General features: G+C 41.2%; 2 protein-coding genes across 3 annotated transcripts; one reads left to right on the top strand and one right to left on the bottom strand.

Annotated features, from left to right (window-relative positions):
- Window positions 1-1,073: 1,073 nt before the first annotated feature.
- On the bottom strand, window positions 1,074-6,522 carry LOC105808340 (cytochrome c oxidase assembly factor 5). Of its 2 annotated transcripts, XM_012641978.1 has the most exons (4): window positions 6,342-6,522; window positions 5,108-5,146; window positions 3,519-3,602; window positions 1,077-1,388 (listed from the first exon to the last, which is right to left on the bottom strand). In XM_012641978.1, the coding sequence occupies exons 1-4, from the start codon at window positions 6,438-6,440 to the stop codon at window positions 1,347-1,349; spliced, it is 264 nt and encodes an 87-aa protein (XP_012497432.1). In that variant the 5' UTR covers window positions 6,441-6,522; the 3' UTR covers window positions 1,077-1,346. The 2 variants fall into 2 exon arrangements, with proteins under 2 accessions (XP_012497433.1, XP_012497432.1); XM_012641979.1 differs by lacking the exon at window positions 5,108-5,146 and having other exon boundaries at window positions 1,074-1,388.
- Window positions 6,523-6,599: 77 nt separating this feature from the next.
- UNC50 (unc-50 homolog (C. elegans)) lies at window positions 6,600-15,525 on the top strand. Its single transcript, XM_012641977.1, has 6 exons — window positions 6,600-6,755; window positions 7,616-7,899; window positions 9,017-9,137; window positions 13,332-13,471; window positions 13,556-13,657; window positions 15,197-15,525. Exons 2-6 carry the CDS (start codon window positions 7,620-7,622, stop codon window positions 15,331-15,333), a joined length of 780 nt encoding a protein of 259 aa, XP_012497431.1. The 5' UTR covers window positions 6,600-6,755; window positions 7,616-7,619; the 3' UTR covers window positions 15,334-15,525.
- Window positions 15,526-15,774: the final 249 nt, after the last annotated feature.

The following is a 15,774-nucleotide window of genomic DNA, read 5'->3' as shown; positions in this document are numbered from 1 at the left end:
TGACAGAGTTTTCTAAAATACATTTTAGAGAGTTTCACTTTTAATAAAAGTTGTAGCACTTAAATATACAACAGTTATTGGAAAAATCCATCATTTTCCCTTTCCTGGTGAGTAATAGTACACATAACACACTTCAGTGATATCCTGCAACAATGATCCTTGCTAGTATGGAATTCTCATAGCCTTTTAGGGTGAACCTTTAAAAATGCAAGTGAGCTATATAATACCTTGATTGCTTTAACTCCAATGAACTGTGAAGTATAAAGCAACTATGGCTCTTCATTATTCCTCAGTAAGAGAAATAAAACTGGAAACTTCAATTCCTGTTTGGCTCTCTACTGTATTAAGTGTCAGAATAAAATTACTGTAATGCTAAATTTTTTCAATCACATCATGTTTTTTACTCTTGCTTTCTCTAGTGAACACCTTGTTTCAGTTTGCTCAAAATCCCTTTCCTTTTACCATAAGGGCCCCCACTCATCCAATGTGATTTTGACAGGAGTTATCATTGATAGTGCATCTGGCCCAGGGCTAGCCAAGAGCACAGGTCCCCATCTCTTCTCTACAGGGACTGGTCCAATGCAAGGGCAGATGATCCAGAGGACATCAGAGTCCTTGTGTAGGATTTGATTTGTGGACCCTGGAAAAGGCAGTTCTCTCCTTTCTGGATCACAGATCTTATGGATGTGGGCCTGTAGCTGACAGTGGCCCATTGTGTGGAGAGGGCCAGCCTGCAAATGAAACCAGGAAACAAACAGGAGATGATGGTAAAGAGACCTGGCAACATCATCTGAGGCTTGGCGTCCAGCTATCCTGGATGATATTAAACTTTTGAGGCTGTAACTTAAGTGAAGCAGTGCAAGTGAAGTATTTCTTCTTTAAGGAATCAAACATTATTTTAGAACTAAATAGGACAGATTGAATAAAAGAAAAAGTTTTATCCTAAACTTTCCCAATAGACATCTTATGGAAAGGCCCCATGTTATAGATTGTGTCAGTGGCCTTCAGGATGTACAAATTGTGTAATTTGATTGAAGAGTCAAGTCCGAAAATAACAGTCTGTCTATTCTTTGTGCTTTAGAACAATTCTCAAAACACATTTATTATACTAAGGCCCATAACTTTTCAATTAAATTTTTTTTCTAAAACTAACTTACATCAAGAGAATCATTTACTTTATACATCTTCAAAAACACAACTCATCCATTTTCTCCAGTGTTTCATGGAAGGAAAAAGTAGGTCCAACCAAAGAGATGTAGCAAAAACTGTGTTTCCTATTTTAACTTCTCTGTTTTAATGACCAGAGAAGATCCTTTGTTGTTTTCATCTTGGTTTCAATAATGGTATCAATAACCTTTTCTTCCTCTGAATCTTGATCTGGCATCCAACTGAAAATAAATGTACAATTAAATCAAATTTGATACAATATAATAAACACAATTTTGGTAAGGGGCGTCATTACATAAGAGAAATAAACCAGTTTCCAGCAAAATCAAAAAAGCAATTGTCAGAGCTACCATGATCAAACACAGAAACAAATAAAGATGGTATTAAAAACAAAAGTTCCACTTAAGGGCGATCACTAAGGATTTTCTTCTCAAGTAGAATCCAAGTTACATTTACTTTTTTTTTGGACTATAGTCAATGCATGTTCTTTTAGAAAACTTTCTAGGTTTAGGTTAATATTCAAATGTATTTGAAATCTTTAAATAAATTGCAACTGGGAGTGGGGAAAAAAGCCCTGAAAAATGTTAAGTAACACAATCATTTTGGGATTAAAAATCCTTCAAGTCAATTACCTCCTCATAGGCTGACAGCATGTTCTTTAACTGAGCCTCACAGTGCAGCTACTTCTTAAGGGTGGGAGGTAGAGCAGAAGGTTCTAAAGTCAGTTTATAAGGCAAAATTGCATAGTCAATATCACTCCTCAGAAATTCTACCGGAAGGAATTATTTAGGCAACCAACCCTACCAATGGGTCCAACACAGCCAGTGTGGGACAGCCAGCCATTTATTCATCTGAGCACTAGATGAAGAAGCTAAGAGCCATATTTTCAAAAATAATCTTTAAACATGGGAATCATAAGCTGATGTGCTTACTCATACTATGTGGGAACAGTTGATTCAAAGTTCCCATCTTATCTTCAGTGGGACTGAAATAGCAAGCAAAATTACCAACACAATTGTTATGTTTCTGTTCTTTGCCAACTATGTATGATTGAAGTCATGTTAGTTGTGACATGACTCTGCTCATTCTGGAGGACTAATGGTGAGTCCTGAACAAAGACTGTAAGCATCTATTAGCCTGCTAGAAAGTTCCCTAGAGTGCTCTTTCCAGTGTCAAAGTGTAAGTGAAGCTCTGCCTTGTATTGATACTTAGAAATGGTCAGGAGCACTTCTTACTTTTTATTCAGGATTGTTAGAAATTTCTGTAGAAGGTAGATAAATTGTGAAGATTAAAGAAATAAAAATTCTGATATCTTAATTTCTTCAGAGATCATGGAGCAGGGAATTTCGGGGAGTTTACTGTAAATTCAGTCATTTGATATGATTACATAGTATAATTCACTATCTCTACACTAAGTATTCTTCATGACTTCTCTATTACCTAAACACACTCTGAAATTCTTAACAAATCTAAAGCCTTATATTTTACTTGGGTAACAACACTGTGGGAGGGAAGGCAAAAAAATCCTTCTCTCTTTTTATATAAAATGACAGGAAAAGATGGCAGAGAACTGTGTCACTGAGAAAGGAAACAGCCTGGCCAAATTTAATCTAACTGTATACCCTCCCTGCTTCTGGCTAACATGCTCAAGTTATTTATGACTGCTCCTGGGTCATAAATATCTCTACCCTCTGTTTCTTTTGTCAACAAAAAGAAAAGGATTTGCAGTGTAGTTCCTAAACAAACAAAAGCATGCTCAAGTCCAAGTGACTTCTTTAAAAGAATGCTCATATTTCTGATTTCACTCTTTCCTTTCTCCAAGAAAAGGCTCTTAGTTTCCATTCCAAAGATCTCTGTAGATCTTTCAAATCAAAGAATGTTAGAGGAGAACCCCAGAGATTTGTAATGCCTTCCCAGGCCCTTTTTCCACAATCCATCACTCCAAAATTCGAACACAGATACTGACATTTTCTCCTACTCACATAAGGCAAAAGTGTATACACCTTACACCTCCACATTATGGATTTGTGCATAATTGCCAAATGACCTGAATTCAGAGTGACCAACATCAACTTTCAACCATTTACACTTGCCAAGACTTCATTCTGGTACTTTCAGAAATTCACACAGGTCAGCAGCTGTGGTTGGCACAGTGACAGAATAACAGGACAGTTAGCTCCGGGCTTTCATGAATGCTATCTAATGTTCAACTCACTAGAGTAGGAAAAACTATCTATATCCTTTTTCCGAACCACATCACTGCAATTTATTTATAACTATTAAGTCACTCATATATTTAACTTCACATAGCTAATTTTTAGCATAAGCTTTAAAAATCTTTAACCACTTACCATTGATCTTTTACACTCAAAAAATGAATATTTCAAAGCTTTGCAGTATCCTTCCTTCAAACACTGCCGAGGGGATTTTCCTTCCTATGACACATAAAACAATATAAACACCTGGGAAATTTTCTCACAAGTACAAAATAACTGTCCTTCTGAAAATAGCTCTTTTTTAAAAATGTTAACAGAGGAAAATAGAAAGTTACATAAGAAATCGTTCTCAATTCATTTTGACTATTGGTGCTTACAGAGAAAAGGGATAGAATTAAAAAATTGTAACTTTTGGGTACTTTAACACAATCTTGAGTCCTTGAAAACACTAGTTTCCATGGGATACTTTTCTGCAAAATGTTTATATAAAAATTGATAAATGGGTATCTTAATTTCCTTATGGATGAGAATTGTGAATTAAATGCAATAAAATCAGAGGATTTTTAGTGTCAGTACTAAACACTTTCCATAGATGTTAATGAGGTAGGCTGGAGTACTTGGAAAAACATAACCCAGATTTCACCTGCCCTGCATAATCAGGGACTTCCCCTCAATCAGATTTTTACTGTCTAACCCCATCACTGCAACCACTCCCCGAACCTTGATTTTGCAAGTGCCAGTCACACTTCCCTAGTTTTTACTATGAAAAAAGCTACAGGGTACTACATCCATGGTGTTCCTGTTCCCCAAGAATCTCGGCCACTTTCTAATGTGTTGTCTGCCTAGGTTCTATACATCAATGACTCTCAAAAGTGGATCCTAATTGCAAGCTACCTTTCACTAGTACATTCCTCCCCAACCTCTATAATACTGATGGAATATGTTGCCCACATAAACAAGGTGGAGGCAGACAAAAGACTATCACTATATAAAAGACTATAATTTATTAAGCTGATGCCTCTTCAAACTGTATTTAAGATACTACCTTTTTCACAAGCTTTCAACCTATATTCCAATTGCCAGGTGGAAAGATCCATCTAGATACACTAAAGCTAAGAAACATTAATTCATCATCCCCTCCCCTGAATGGCAGACTACTCTTCCTTTTTATCCAGCATATGGCTGGGCTACATTTCCCAGCCACCCTTGCAGCTGGATGTGGTTGTGTGACTAAGTTCTAGCCAATACAATGTGTGGGAAACAGGGTATAAAATTTCTGGGTTGGTCCTGAAAGGAAAAAGGCTTGTCCCCTTTCCCCACTTTACTCCATAAGGTTACTAGACCTGATGATGGGAAGCAGAGCAATCTTGGACCGTAAGTGTGAGAGTAACATGCTATCTCCTACCACAGCACCTAGAGCCACAAGATCATGTGTCTGGGTTCATGGAAGATTGAGGGAAATGACACAGGCCCTCACGCATAGACACAAGAGCAAGAGAGAGAATTCTCTTACCTTGTTTAAGCCAGTTATTCTGGGTCTCTGTAACATGTACTTGAACCTATATCCTAACTAATGCACTCCCGAGTTTTTTTTGCCTTTCGAGGTCAAGATCAATCAATGCTCCCAAACCTGACTATGCCCAAGAACGAACCCAGGAAACTTTTAACTTATTGGGGGTGGGGTAAGGACAGCAGTCAAATCTGTATTTTTCAGCTGCTCCTACCTCCAGGTGATTCTGATGAAGATTCACCAGGTTTAGAAGCTGTTAATGGAGATACCCTATGATGAGTGAGGTTCCTCTGGCATAGTTTCAATGTTTTTGATCTCCTAAGAGTAATTAAATCCTAAGAAGTCTATCAAGAGATGCCTATTGAATCTGCTTTTTCCTTCTCCTCTCCATCCCCACCAGAATTTACATCCTTATCACCATTACCTGGAGTTTCTCTGAGCTCCTCTAGCTCCTTGACTATCTCCCAAGGCAGCACCTAAAACTACATTATTTATGCTGAATTTCTCCCTATATTGAGGCGCCACACGTTTCAGGTGGCTTAAAGATTGGCAAAAAGAGACGACAGCATCCATCTGCCAGGTGGCCATACAGAACAGGCACAGACCTCAGCAGAGGTTCCTTTGGTCTTCAGAGTCCCCAGTGGGGAGTGGTGGGTGGTAGATGCCCTTTTAGACTGAGATGAAGACACCATTCAGGATGAATTTAACACAAACTAAATGAACTTCCATTAAAAGGGCTTTTTATAAGCATCAGGTTCTTCTACTTGAACAAACCCAGCATCAATAAGACCACATACTCAATGGGGGGAAAGCAAAGTCTGTAACAGGTGTCCTGGTCATAATCTCTGCCTACAGCTTTTTAGCCTTCCAGAGATCCACTTTCTACACAGGAGAGATTATGTCCCATTCATCAGTATTTGGTCCCTGAATTAGAGACTTGGCACTCAATAAATGTTTGCTGTATCAACCACTGCAAAAAAACAACTTAGAATTCTCCTAGCCACCAGTATTGTCCTCCACTGGCACAATTTCTTTCCTCAGTCCTACTCTGTGGCCTTCCTGATGATGAATGTCGGGAGGAAATCCAAGCTTCTCACCCTGACACACAGGGCCCCTCACATCTGGCTGCAACCTTCCTCCCAAGCCTTCTGTCACGCCGCTGGGCACTAGCTCCTTCCGGCCCGTCCACATCTCCCAGTCTCCGCACTTGGTGTTCTTTCAAATTTTACCCTAAACCACCACAGTGCCCACTCCTTTACTTGAGAAACTGCTACTCAACCTTTAAGATTCAGCTCAAATGTCATCTCTTGTCTGAGACGTTACCCAGAACGACTAACGCTAAGTCGGGCTATTGACCGCCACTGCCGGCCGACAGGGAAGCTTTGGCCGGGCCCTTCCTCCCGGTTGCAGAGCAGGTCATCACCTCCCGGAGCGCCCGGCCGCGCTACCTGGAGCACACAGTCCGACTCCAGCAGACATGCGCCCAGGTCCTCCTTCACGCCCGCGCATGCACCGCCCTCCGGCTTGTCTTCGTAATACCGGGGCATGACGGTGCCTGCCACCCGCGCTAGCCCCCAGCCTCGACCCCACTCGTCTGCAACGTTTGTGACCAGGTAGGGAGCGAGGAAAGCTCGCCGCGGCAGACCGGAAGCCAGCCGTAACAACTTCCGGACGACCTCGGGGACTACGGGAGCCTGAGAGGCTGGGCGGGCGCGGCGGAAGTGGGCGCAGGTGACGCGGCGCGTCCGGAGAACCGGCTGCGCTGCCGGAAGGGAAGACGGCCTGGCGGGGGTTGGGCCCGGCTGCTGGGCGGAGGTGGTGGGCTGCCGCGGACCCGAGTCTAGGCCGCCACAGGGCTCCAGGTGAGGCCCGGAGGACTGCTCTGCCCGCGCGCTGCCCGGGCCGTTTCCTTCTACAGCGCGCGGCGTGGCGTTCCTGCGGCCCGGGAGTGCTGGTCCGGCCCCTCGGCCCGCAGCAGAGTTGCCAGAGAAAACAAGGACGCTAAGTTACGTTTGAATCGCAGATAAAGGAATAACTTTTAGTGTAAGCATGTCCGAGATACTGCATGAGACATACTCATACCAAAAAATTGTTCGTTCCTTGTTTGAAATTCGACTGTAACTGGGCGTTCTGTGTTTTTAGTTGCTAAATCTGGCAGCCGCACCTGCGGCCCCGAGCGGGTAGTGGGCAGCGGGCAGCGAGGGCCGGCGAGGCGCTGCCCGTGTCCCGGAGGCCTGCAAAGTAGAGCGAGGGGTCTGGGCGGCCGGGCGGTGACCTGCGCTCACTGGGCTCCGGACTGGTTGGACTGGACTCCTACGCTGTCGTTGCTCCTGCTGAGAGTAAAACACTAGGGACTGGAGTGCTTTGTTTTTATATCGCATTCTGGTGACGGGGAGCTTGCTGGCCATCCGCGGAGGGAACGGAAGCAGAAGCACAGGGAGGTGAAGCGTGGGGAGGGCGTGGCCCCTGGCTCAGTGTTACGGGGTGGTTCAGACGGTGGTTCAGAAAGGCGAGGTGTTGCCCTTGCGTGCGGTGCAGTGTGCAGTACTCCAGCCCCAAAACGAGCCTTAGAACCAGCTGCATTTGCTTTTTTGACTCCTGACGCTTCTCTAGGGTTGTGAAGAACATGTAACGTGATTTTGCCAAATAACTCAGAAGAGGGGTGCTGGTAGCCAAAAGTTTCTTCAGATTATGTGTAAGAGAATTTTTTTTCTTCATCTAGGAAGATGTTACCAAGTACTTCAGTGAATTCCTCAATGCAGGGGAACGGAGTCTTGAATTCCAGGGATGCAGCAAGACACACGGCTGGAGCAAAACGCTACAAATACCTGAGAAGGCTTTTTCGTTTCCGGCAGATGGACTTTGAGTTTGCGGCTTGGCAGATGCTCTACCTGTTCACTTCCCCACAGAGGGTTTATAGAAACTTTCATTACCGAAAGCAGACAAAGGACCAGTGGGCCAGAGATGACCCTGCTTTCTTGGTCCTATTAAGTATCTGGCTCTGTGGTAAGTGTCAGTTTACGTGCAGTAGAGTTGAAGAACACATTAAGTGGTTGTCTTTGGAGGATCTTTTGTTATAAATGTGTAGTAGGTCAGAATCTGTGGATGTTTGAAGCTATTTCTTCCTTTTTTTATAAAGCCTCAAAAATCTCACAGGAAAAAGGTTGTATTCTTCCTGGTTCTACAGGTCCCAAGCAGATGCTGTAAACTGTTGCCTGGGGAGTTTGAAAAGCAGGGGACAATATTCACTCTATGTCTTTTAACTACTATGAATTGGTACCCAAATGCCAACTTACTATGTAAAGGAATGTGGAGATTGGAAATTGCATTTCACAATCAGGCACATCCAGAGCGAGAGTTCTGAAAGTACTGACGTGAACTTGAGAAACTACTTTTAAGTTCTCCAGTGCTGTGATGCAAGGGTTCTGATCACCTTTAGGGTGTTGAAGTTTTTGAGATGGTGAAATGTAGGATGTTGTGTACCTTTAAATTTAACTGGACTAAAAATATGTGAGCGCCTTCTCTGTACTAGTGCTGGTGTAAATGCTGGAACTAGGCTGGCAAGGGCCCTCCTCAGTCGACTCTAAATATCTCAGTGCCTTTGCTGTGTTCCCAGGTGTTATGAATTTCTACCTCAGTTACAAATCACACACCTGGGACTCTTTGTCCCAGTCTCCTCTTTTGTAAAATGGAGTTAATTGCCTATTTTGTCAGGTTTTTGAGGAGGATTGTGGTGTGAAAATTACCTGGCTGGCACATAGTTAAGTGTTCAACATGTGGTAGCTGTTAATATTTTAAACAAAACTCTGATACTGTAACTTCTGATGATACCAGTCTTTTACAGGCATACCTCAGAGATAGCATAGGTTCTGTTCCAGCCCACTGCAGTAAAGCAAATATCAAAATGAAGCAAGTCACACAAATTGGTTTCCCAGTGCATATTGAAGTTATATGCACGTTATACTGTAGTCTGTTAAGTGTGCAATACCATTATGTCATGGGAGTTTTGTTCCCATGTCTGTCTCCCCCACTAGACTATGAGCATTTGGAGGACAGGGATTGTGTTCTGTATCCCCAGAACCTAGGAGAGTGCCTGAATGAATCTTGTGAATCTTTCTTTCAGTGTCCACTATAGGATTTGGCTTCGTGCTGGACATGGGATTTTTTGAGACAATAAAGCTCCTCCTTTGGGTTGTATTCATAGATTGTGTAGGTGTTGGTCTTCTGATAGCAACTTTAATGTGGTAAGTACCATACCGTTGGTTTTTCAGATGCTGCTGTAGAATCTCCATTTGTTTGCTTCAGAGGTACAATAGCTGATGGAAATTGAAACCAAGATAGATTATCTGAAATGGTCAATTTTGACTGCCAAGATTATTGTAACGTGCCCTCCTGTATTGGTGCTTATATCAAAAAATAAGCAATGGTCTGTGTTGTTGAAGTGCAGCAAATAATTGAAATAATGATTGTCATACTAACAAAATCCCTGATTTTGCAAAAGTATGATATTACGCATTTAACCAAGTCTGCTTAAGTTGTCTGGATGACAGCATGGTTTTCTGCATTTGTCAGTAAGGACCACTTCTAGATGTTTAAATGTTCCATAGTGTTTAGATTCATTTAGATCTAGAGGGCTATTTTATGGAATCTTACTTTGAATCTTTGACATTTGAAGTATACTTGAAAAGGAAGGATTTTTTTTAAAAAACTTCTCGTGCCTTCCTGCTGAGAGAAAACACACACACACAGGTTTTATTGAAAAGGTTCTTGGTCTTACTTCGTTTGGGGTTGATTGGACAACAGCAGTGTAGTGAGTATAAACCTAGTGCTTGGTTTTTCAGTTCTCTCACAGATGAAGTGCTCCTGTGTGGTTGGCATGCTGGATGAAGGGCAGTGGATGTGGCCAGTGATCTCAGCAGGAGGCCGGTGGTTGAGTAGGGGTGATGGTCATTGTATATTAGAGAAACACTGTGGAACATTTTAATTACAGGGAAACTTGGGTTCAAATGCCAGCTTGGTCATTTGTGTAACTCTTTTGTAAAATGGAGTTAATTGCCTATTTTGTCAGGTTTTTGAGGAGGATTGTGTGAAAATTACCTGGCTGGCACATAGTTAAGTGTTCAACATGTGGTAGTTATTAATATTTTGAACAAAACTCTGATACTGTAACTTCTGATGATACCAGTCTTTTACAGGCATACCTCAGAGGTAGCATAGGTTCTGTTCCAGCCGCTACAATAAAGCAAATATCAAAATGAAACGAGTCACCCAAATTTGTTTCTCAGTGCATATTGAAGCAATATGAACATTATACTGTAGTCTGTTAAGCGTGCAATACCATTATGTCTAAAAATATGCATACTTGAATTTAAAAATACTTTATTGCTAAAAAATGCTGACACAGACACATGCTGTTAAAAAAATGGCGCCAATGGAATTCCTTGACTCAGGGTTGCCACAAACCTTCAGTTTGTAAAAAAATGCAATATCTGCAAAGCACAGTAAAGCAAAGCTCAATAAAATGGGGTATGCACATGTTTTCCTTTGTAACTTCTGACTAGTATGGAACAGGTTTTATACGCGCTAGTCAATAAATGCTGTGCACCACTAATCTAAAATTCTAAATCTGGCCTAAAATTGATACTGCTAACTAATGTGAGTCATGTATTCATTATCAAGAAATCAATGAAAAACACCTGGTATATGAAAAAAAATTCAATAAATAAGATTTTCAAGGGAATAATTTGGTTTGTAGCAAGCATTCTACCATGAATGTATTGATTCTGGAGGTGAATCTGGTGTTTCACACCTTTTGTATGAGTCTATCATTGTTTGAGTTAAATAGCAAAGGACTCCGTGTATTTTTGAGAACCTATGTTGTATTGTGAAATGTGTGAGGAACTAGAAATAGAAAATGATTACACGCACTTGTGATCATCTCAGAGGTGCCACAGGAACTAACATGAGGTGTTTTGGGGAGATGTGAGAATTGCAAGTGCAAAGGCATAGAAATATGGAGCACTATGCTAGGTGTGGGAGCACAGGGTGACACTGAATGCCCAGGGAAAAGATATGACTAGAGAAATGGGCCTTAATGCAATTCAGGAGAAAAGCTGGACTTAATCTCATAGGCTGCCTCTGTAGGTTGGGGGTGGAAGGGAGGTGGGGAGCTTGGAGGCCTTGAAGTAGGGGAATCATCAGATTCATACCTTGTGAAAACTTTTCTATGGCATGGGAGGAGTTGGAGAAGTGGGCAGGCCTGGATACAATTGCAGGGGTCTGCCTAAGGGTAGAGGATGCCCAGAGTATGATGATAATAGGGATAGAGAGGAGAGATGGATTTGAGAACTTCCTGTGATAAAAAGATAGGAGGAGGAGAGAGGCTAAGGCCTCCTTGGGGATGGCATGCAAGCTTTGGGATTAGGTGACTAAGTAAGTGGCAGGTGTGTATGAGGCATTCCATGTGGGCCGTGTTGAGTTCAGGAAGCTTGTTGAGAATTTGGTGGAAATATGAAGGTCAGTAGACACTGAGGTAGCTGATGCTAGACCTAGAGATAACAGCCTGGGCCATGACACGGGCATGACTGGCTTATTTCCATGGAGGTAGGAGGTGAGAACCACAGTGCCTTTGAGTGCTCTCAGGAGGTGTATCTGCGTTCTAGAGTTAAGACTCAGACTGAGGACAGAAGCTTGGAAACCACCGGTTTAAAGGATTCGCACAGGGGCCAGGAGCAGCAGGGGATGACTGCACAAAGGGAGCCGTTGGAGAGTGAGCTACATGTGAATTAATTCCATGAAATTTTAATAGCACATGTTCTTGGCTAAAACAAAATGTTTTGGTAAGCTTCAGTTTGCTCAAGTGAAGTAGTAGTGTTTTGACATTTTCAGATAACTAAGTGTGGGATTATTAGTACTATACTATGTTTATCCTCTTTCTTTTCTATTTTCATTTCCACTATAGAAATAGCATTTTCTTAATTATATCCTTGAATTGAAATGAAATGACATAAAAAAGTACATTGACTTTCTAAGATGTTTATAATACAAATTGTGTTTTCTTTGAAGATCTACTTTTCTATTACCTGGATATTTTACTTTTTATTCATTCATTGTTTAACTGAACAACTAGTAGGCTGTGTTGTGAACAGTGACATAAGCTTGAATAACGGTCCTGATGGCCAGGTGTGTCACTGGTCACTCTTTCCTGACTGGTTCCTTCTGTTTCCCTCACCTTTCTATAGGAGGTTGGCCAGGTCTTAGACTTTGGACCTACTTGATATCCACATTCATTTTTATTTTTTGGTGGTATCATTTGGGCCCGTGGCTTTAAGTATCATCTACACAGTGATGAGTTTATATCTACAGTTTGGACCTCTCCTCTGAACTCAAGACTTTATATACAACTTCTTACTCCATACTAATAGGCATCTTCAACATAATAGGTCCAAATCCAAACTCCTGCGCTGTCCTACCTGCCTTAAAACCACTCCTGCAGCCAGCCCACTGCAGTTAATGGCAGCTCCATCTTCCATTTGTTCACGGCGGGAATCTCTCAGTCATCCTCGACTGTTCTTCCTCATACCTCACACCCAGTACTTAACCCCATCGGCTCTACCTTCCTACTCTAGTGTGTCCCACATCTCTTCACCCCCACTGTCACCAGCTGCCCTGTTCATCTCTTCCTGGCTGTAGCCTTCTAACTGCAGTCCCTGACCTGTTAGGGACCGGGCTGCAGAGCCCCATGGCCTTCCCCCTCCCTTCCCAAGGAGAAATTATCTTCCATGAAACTTAGGAACGGGGTCAGGGGCACACAGCAGGAGATGAGCAGCGGTAGCTGCTTCCATGAAACTGGTCCCTGTGCCAAAAAGGTTGGGGACCACTGTACTGGTGTGTCTGCTTCCACTCTTGTCCCTAGAGTCTGTTCTTTGATCAGCCATCAGGAGACTCTGTCAAAACATTCAAGTCAGGCACTCTTCTCACAGTTCCATCATGGCTTATCATTTCACCAAGAGTAAAAGCCAAAGATTGTAAAACGGCTACAGGCTCCATAAGACCTGGCTCCCCATTTCTTTTCTGACTTCATTTCCTGTTTCTTTTCTTCTTTCCTCTTACAGGCACAATGGTCTCCTTACCCATTCCTCACACGTGCCAGGCATCATCACTGCCCTTGGGTCTTTACCCAAATGAGTGTCATATTTAAAATTGCATCTCAAGTTTTTATTCTCTCCCCTTTACTGCCTTATCTTTTCTGTAGTACCGTCCGACACATTTATGTCGTTGTCAGTCTTCCCCACTAGATTAAAGGCAAGGATTTTTGTTTTGTTTACTGCTGAATCTCCAGAATTTAGGATAATGTCTGGCACACAGAAGGTAGTCATTAAGTATTTATAGAAGTAATTTTATCCAATTATGAAAGAAATTTTAACTTTGCATTTCAGGTTCATCTCTAACAAGTACTTAGTGAAACGACAGAGCAGAGACTATGATGTCGAGTGGGGCTACGCCTTTGATGTGCATCTGAATGCTTTTTATCCACTCCTAGTCATTTTGCATTTTATTCAGCTTTTTTTCGTTAACCGTAAGTAGTAGTTCTCAGACTATTATCAAAGTCTTCGTTGTATGCATTGGTAAAGAGACTCATTGTGTGCATCTCTTCTGGCAGATGTTATCCTAACAGATACATTTATTGGATATTTAGTTGGAAATACCTTGTGGCTGATTGCAGTTGGCTATTATATCTATGTAACCTTCCTAGGATACAGTGGTAAGTAATTTAAAAAAATTTTTTTTGGTTGCTTGAGAATGTAGCAAGAAGGGAAAAGTTGTAATACTGATAGCCTGCCTTTATGGAACACTTACAGTGTTCCAAGTATTTTATATGTATTATTTAATTTATAACAATCATATAGGTTTACTTGTCCTCATTTTTCAAATGAGGAAACTAAGGCACAGAGATTAAGTAACTTGTTCATGGTTGTGCAGCTAGAAAGCAACGTATCTGGTATATAACGGATTTTATAATTTCCAGGAACCGTGTTAAACCACACTGTCATCTCCAAGTTGCTGGCAGGAAGGCAACACCATTTTTCTCTTCCTTTCTCCTGTGCTTTCAGGTTCTGGGTTAGCACAGTAAAGGTAGAGAGTGAGGAAAGGGATGGCCCCAACCTGTGGTCACATAGGAATATGAACTGAAGTTGTTCAAAAGCTTTTGGAATCATACTTTTGCCTCATTTTTAGTTTTCATGCTCACTATAGGGTTCTGTACGTGAACATACAAGAACAGGCCCAGGATTTACTGTCCCCAAGACATATTTGTAAATTTACTCTTAAATCCTGTTGTGAATTCATTTATGCATTTTTCTTCTTTGATGTTAAAAAAAAATGACCACCATTAAATAAAGCTAAATAAAATCTAGAAACTTTGTTAGCATTATATACACATACTTTTCTTTAGCACTTCCTTGTTCTCTGGATGGTTAGGTCCTAACCGTGGACACAAAGAGTTCTTACTTGCATGACTGGCTCCTCTAGTTGGGGTTATTCCACTTAACCCCCTCATTGTAAGGCCTTGATTGGGGTATTGGGAGTCCTTCCTTTAGTCCAGGGGAGATGTTTATGATATTTTATCTTGAGGTTTCTAAAGAATTTTCAAATATTTTGAGAAAGCAGTTTGTGATTAGAACACTCCAACACTGTGGTTCTGAGTGGATGTTTGAACACTCTTCCTCCCACGTAGAACATTTTGAATACAGCTCAGTTTCTGCTTAAGAACTTCTGTATGAGAAATATTTAGGTCAGAATGCATGGGGTAGGGTCCCAATGAGCAAGAAACATGGATATTTGGGGACATTTTAGTTCTTTCCTAAAGCTTGGGATATTAGTTGAGCACTCACTGTCTCAAAGTGGAGGTGTGATGCTTTTTACACTGGAAAATCTCTAATAGTTAAAAGCTGCGTTTTTTTCTTACATCATCTGTGTACTATAAGATGGACTCGTAGAGGCTTCTGAGGCAGTCACAAGTTTCAGTTCACCAGTTCTCATGAATATTTGTGAGATTTGTCTCTCACTCTTAACTTCTCCATCCCAGCCACTGTGCTGGAATAATCCTGTGCCTCAGTTTGGTCACAGCCCAAAATGAGGGAGGCGACACAGAAGAGCAGGAAGAATAGTATCGTTCTGCTATAAATAGCACAATCTTACCGACTCAAAGTATGCATTCTCTTTTGGCCACACATGTTGAAGAGCTGTCTTTCAAAATATTAGTCATATTTGCTTTTTTAAAAAAAAATTTTTTCTTTTCCAGCACTGCCATTTTTGAAAAATACAGTAATTCTTCTCTATCCATTCGCACCTCTCATCCTGCTCTACGGGCTGTCACTAGCACTGGGATGGAACTTTACCCACGCTCTGTGTTCTTTCTACAAGTACAGGGTGAAATGAAAAAGAATATCCAATCTTAACTGTGTCAACAGTATTGATGAAGTGATTTATTATAAAACTTGTAAATAAAGTCTTTGTAGATATCTTAAAGGTGTAAAGTTTGCAAATTTGAAGAAATATATATGTTAACACTATTGTCAAGTACATTCCTTGAAACTAAATGTACATTTCTATAATAAATATTTTTTAAACAAAAGCATGCATTTTATTCATTATATATTGTACACACAAGAGCTATATAGTAAATACTAAGGGCATGGGAAAAACAAATGTAAACTAACTTGAATTAAGTATTTCTCAGAGAATATCCATTAATATATAGAGAACAAGGTAATAAGCATAAACTCACCTAGGTTCTCCTGATTGCTCCTGGCAAGGTACACAGTCTACCTCGTTTCTAACGAGCTGTATTTTAAACATGTATATAAGCCACCTGATCCC

Source organism: Propithecus coquereli, unplaced genomic scaffold (genome assembly GCF_000956105.1).
Source record: "Propithecus coquereli isolate 6110/MARCELLA unplaced genomic scaffold, Pcoq_1.0 Scaffold171, whole genome shotgun sequence".
Taxonomy (NCBI): Eukaryota; Metazoa; Chordata; class Mammalia; order Primates; family Indriidae; genus Propithecus; species Propithecus coquereli.
This window is presented reverse-complemented; position numbering and strand designations above follow the sequence as displayed.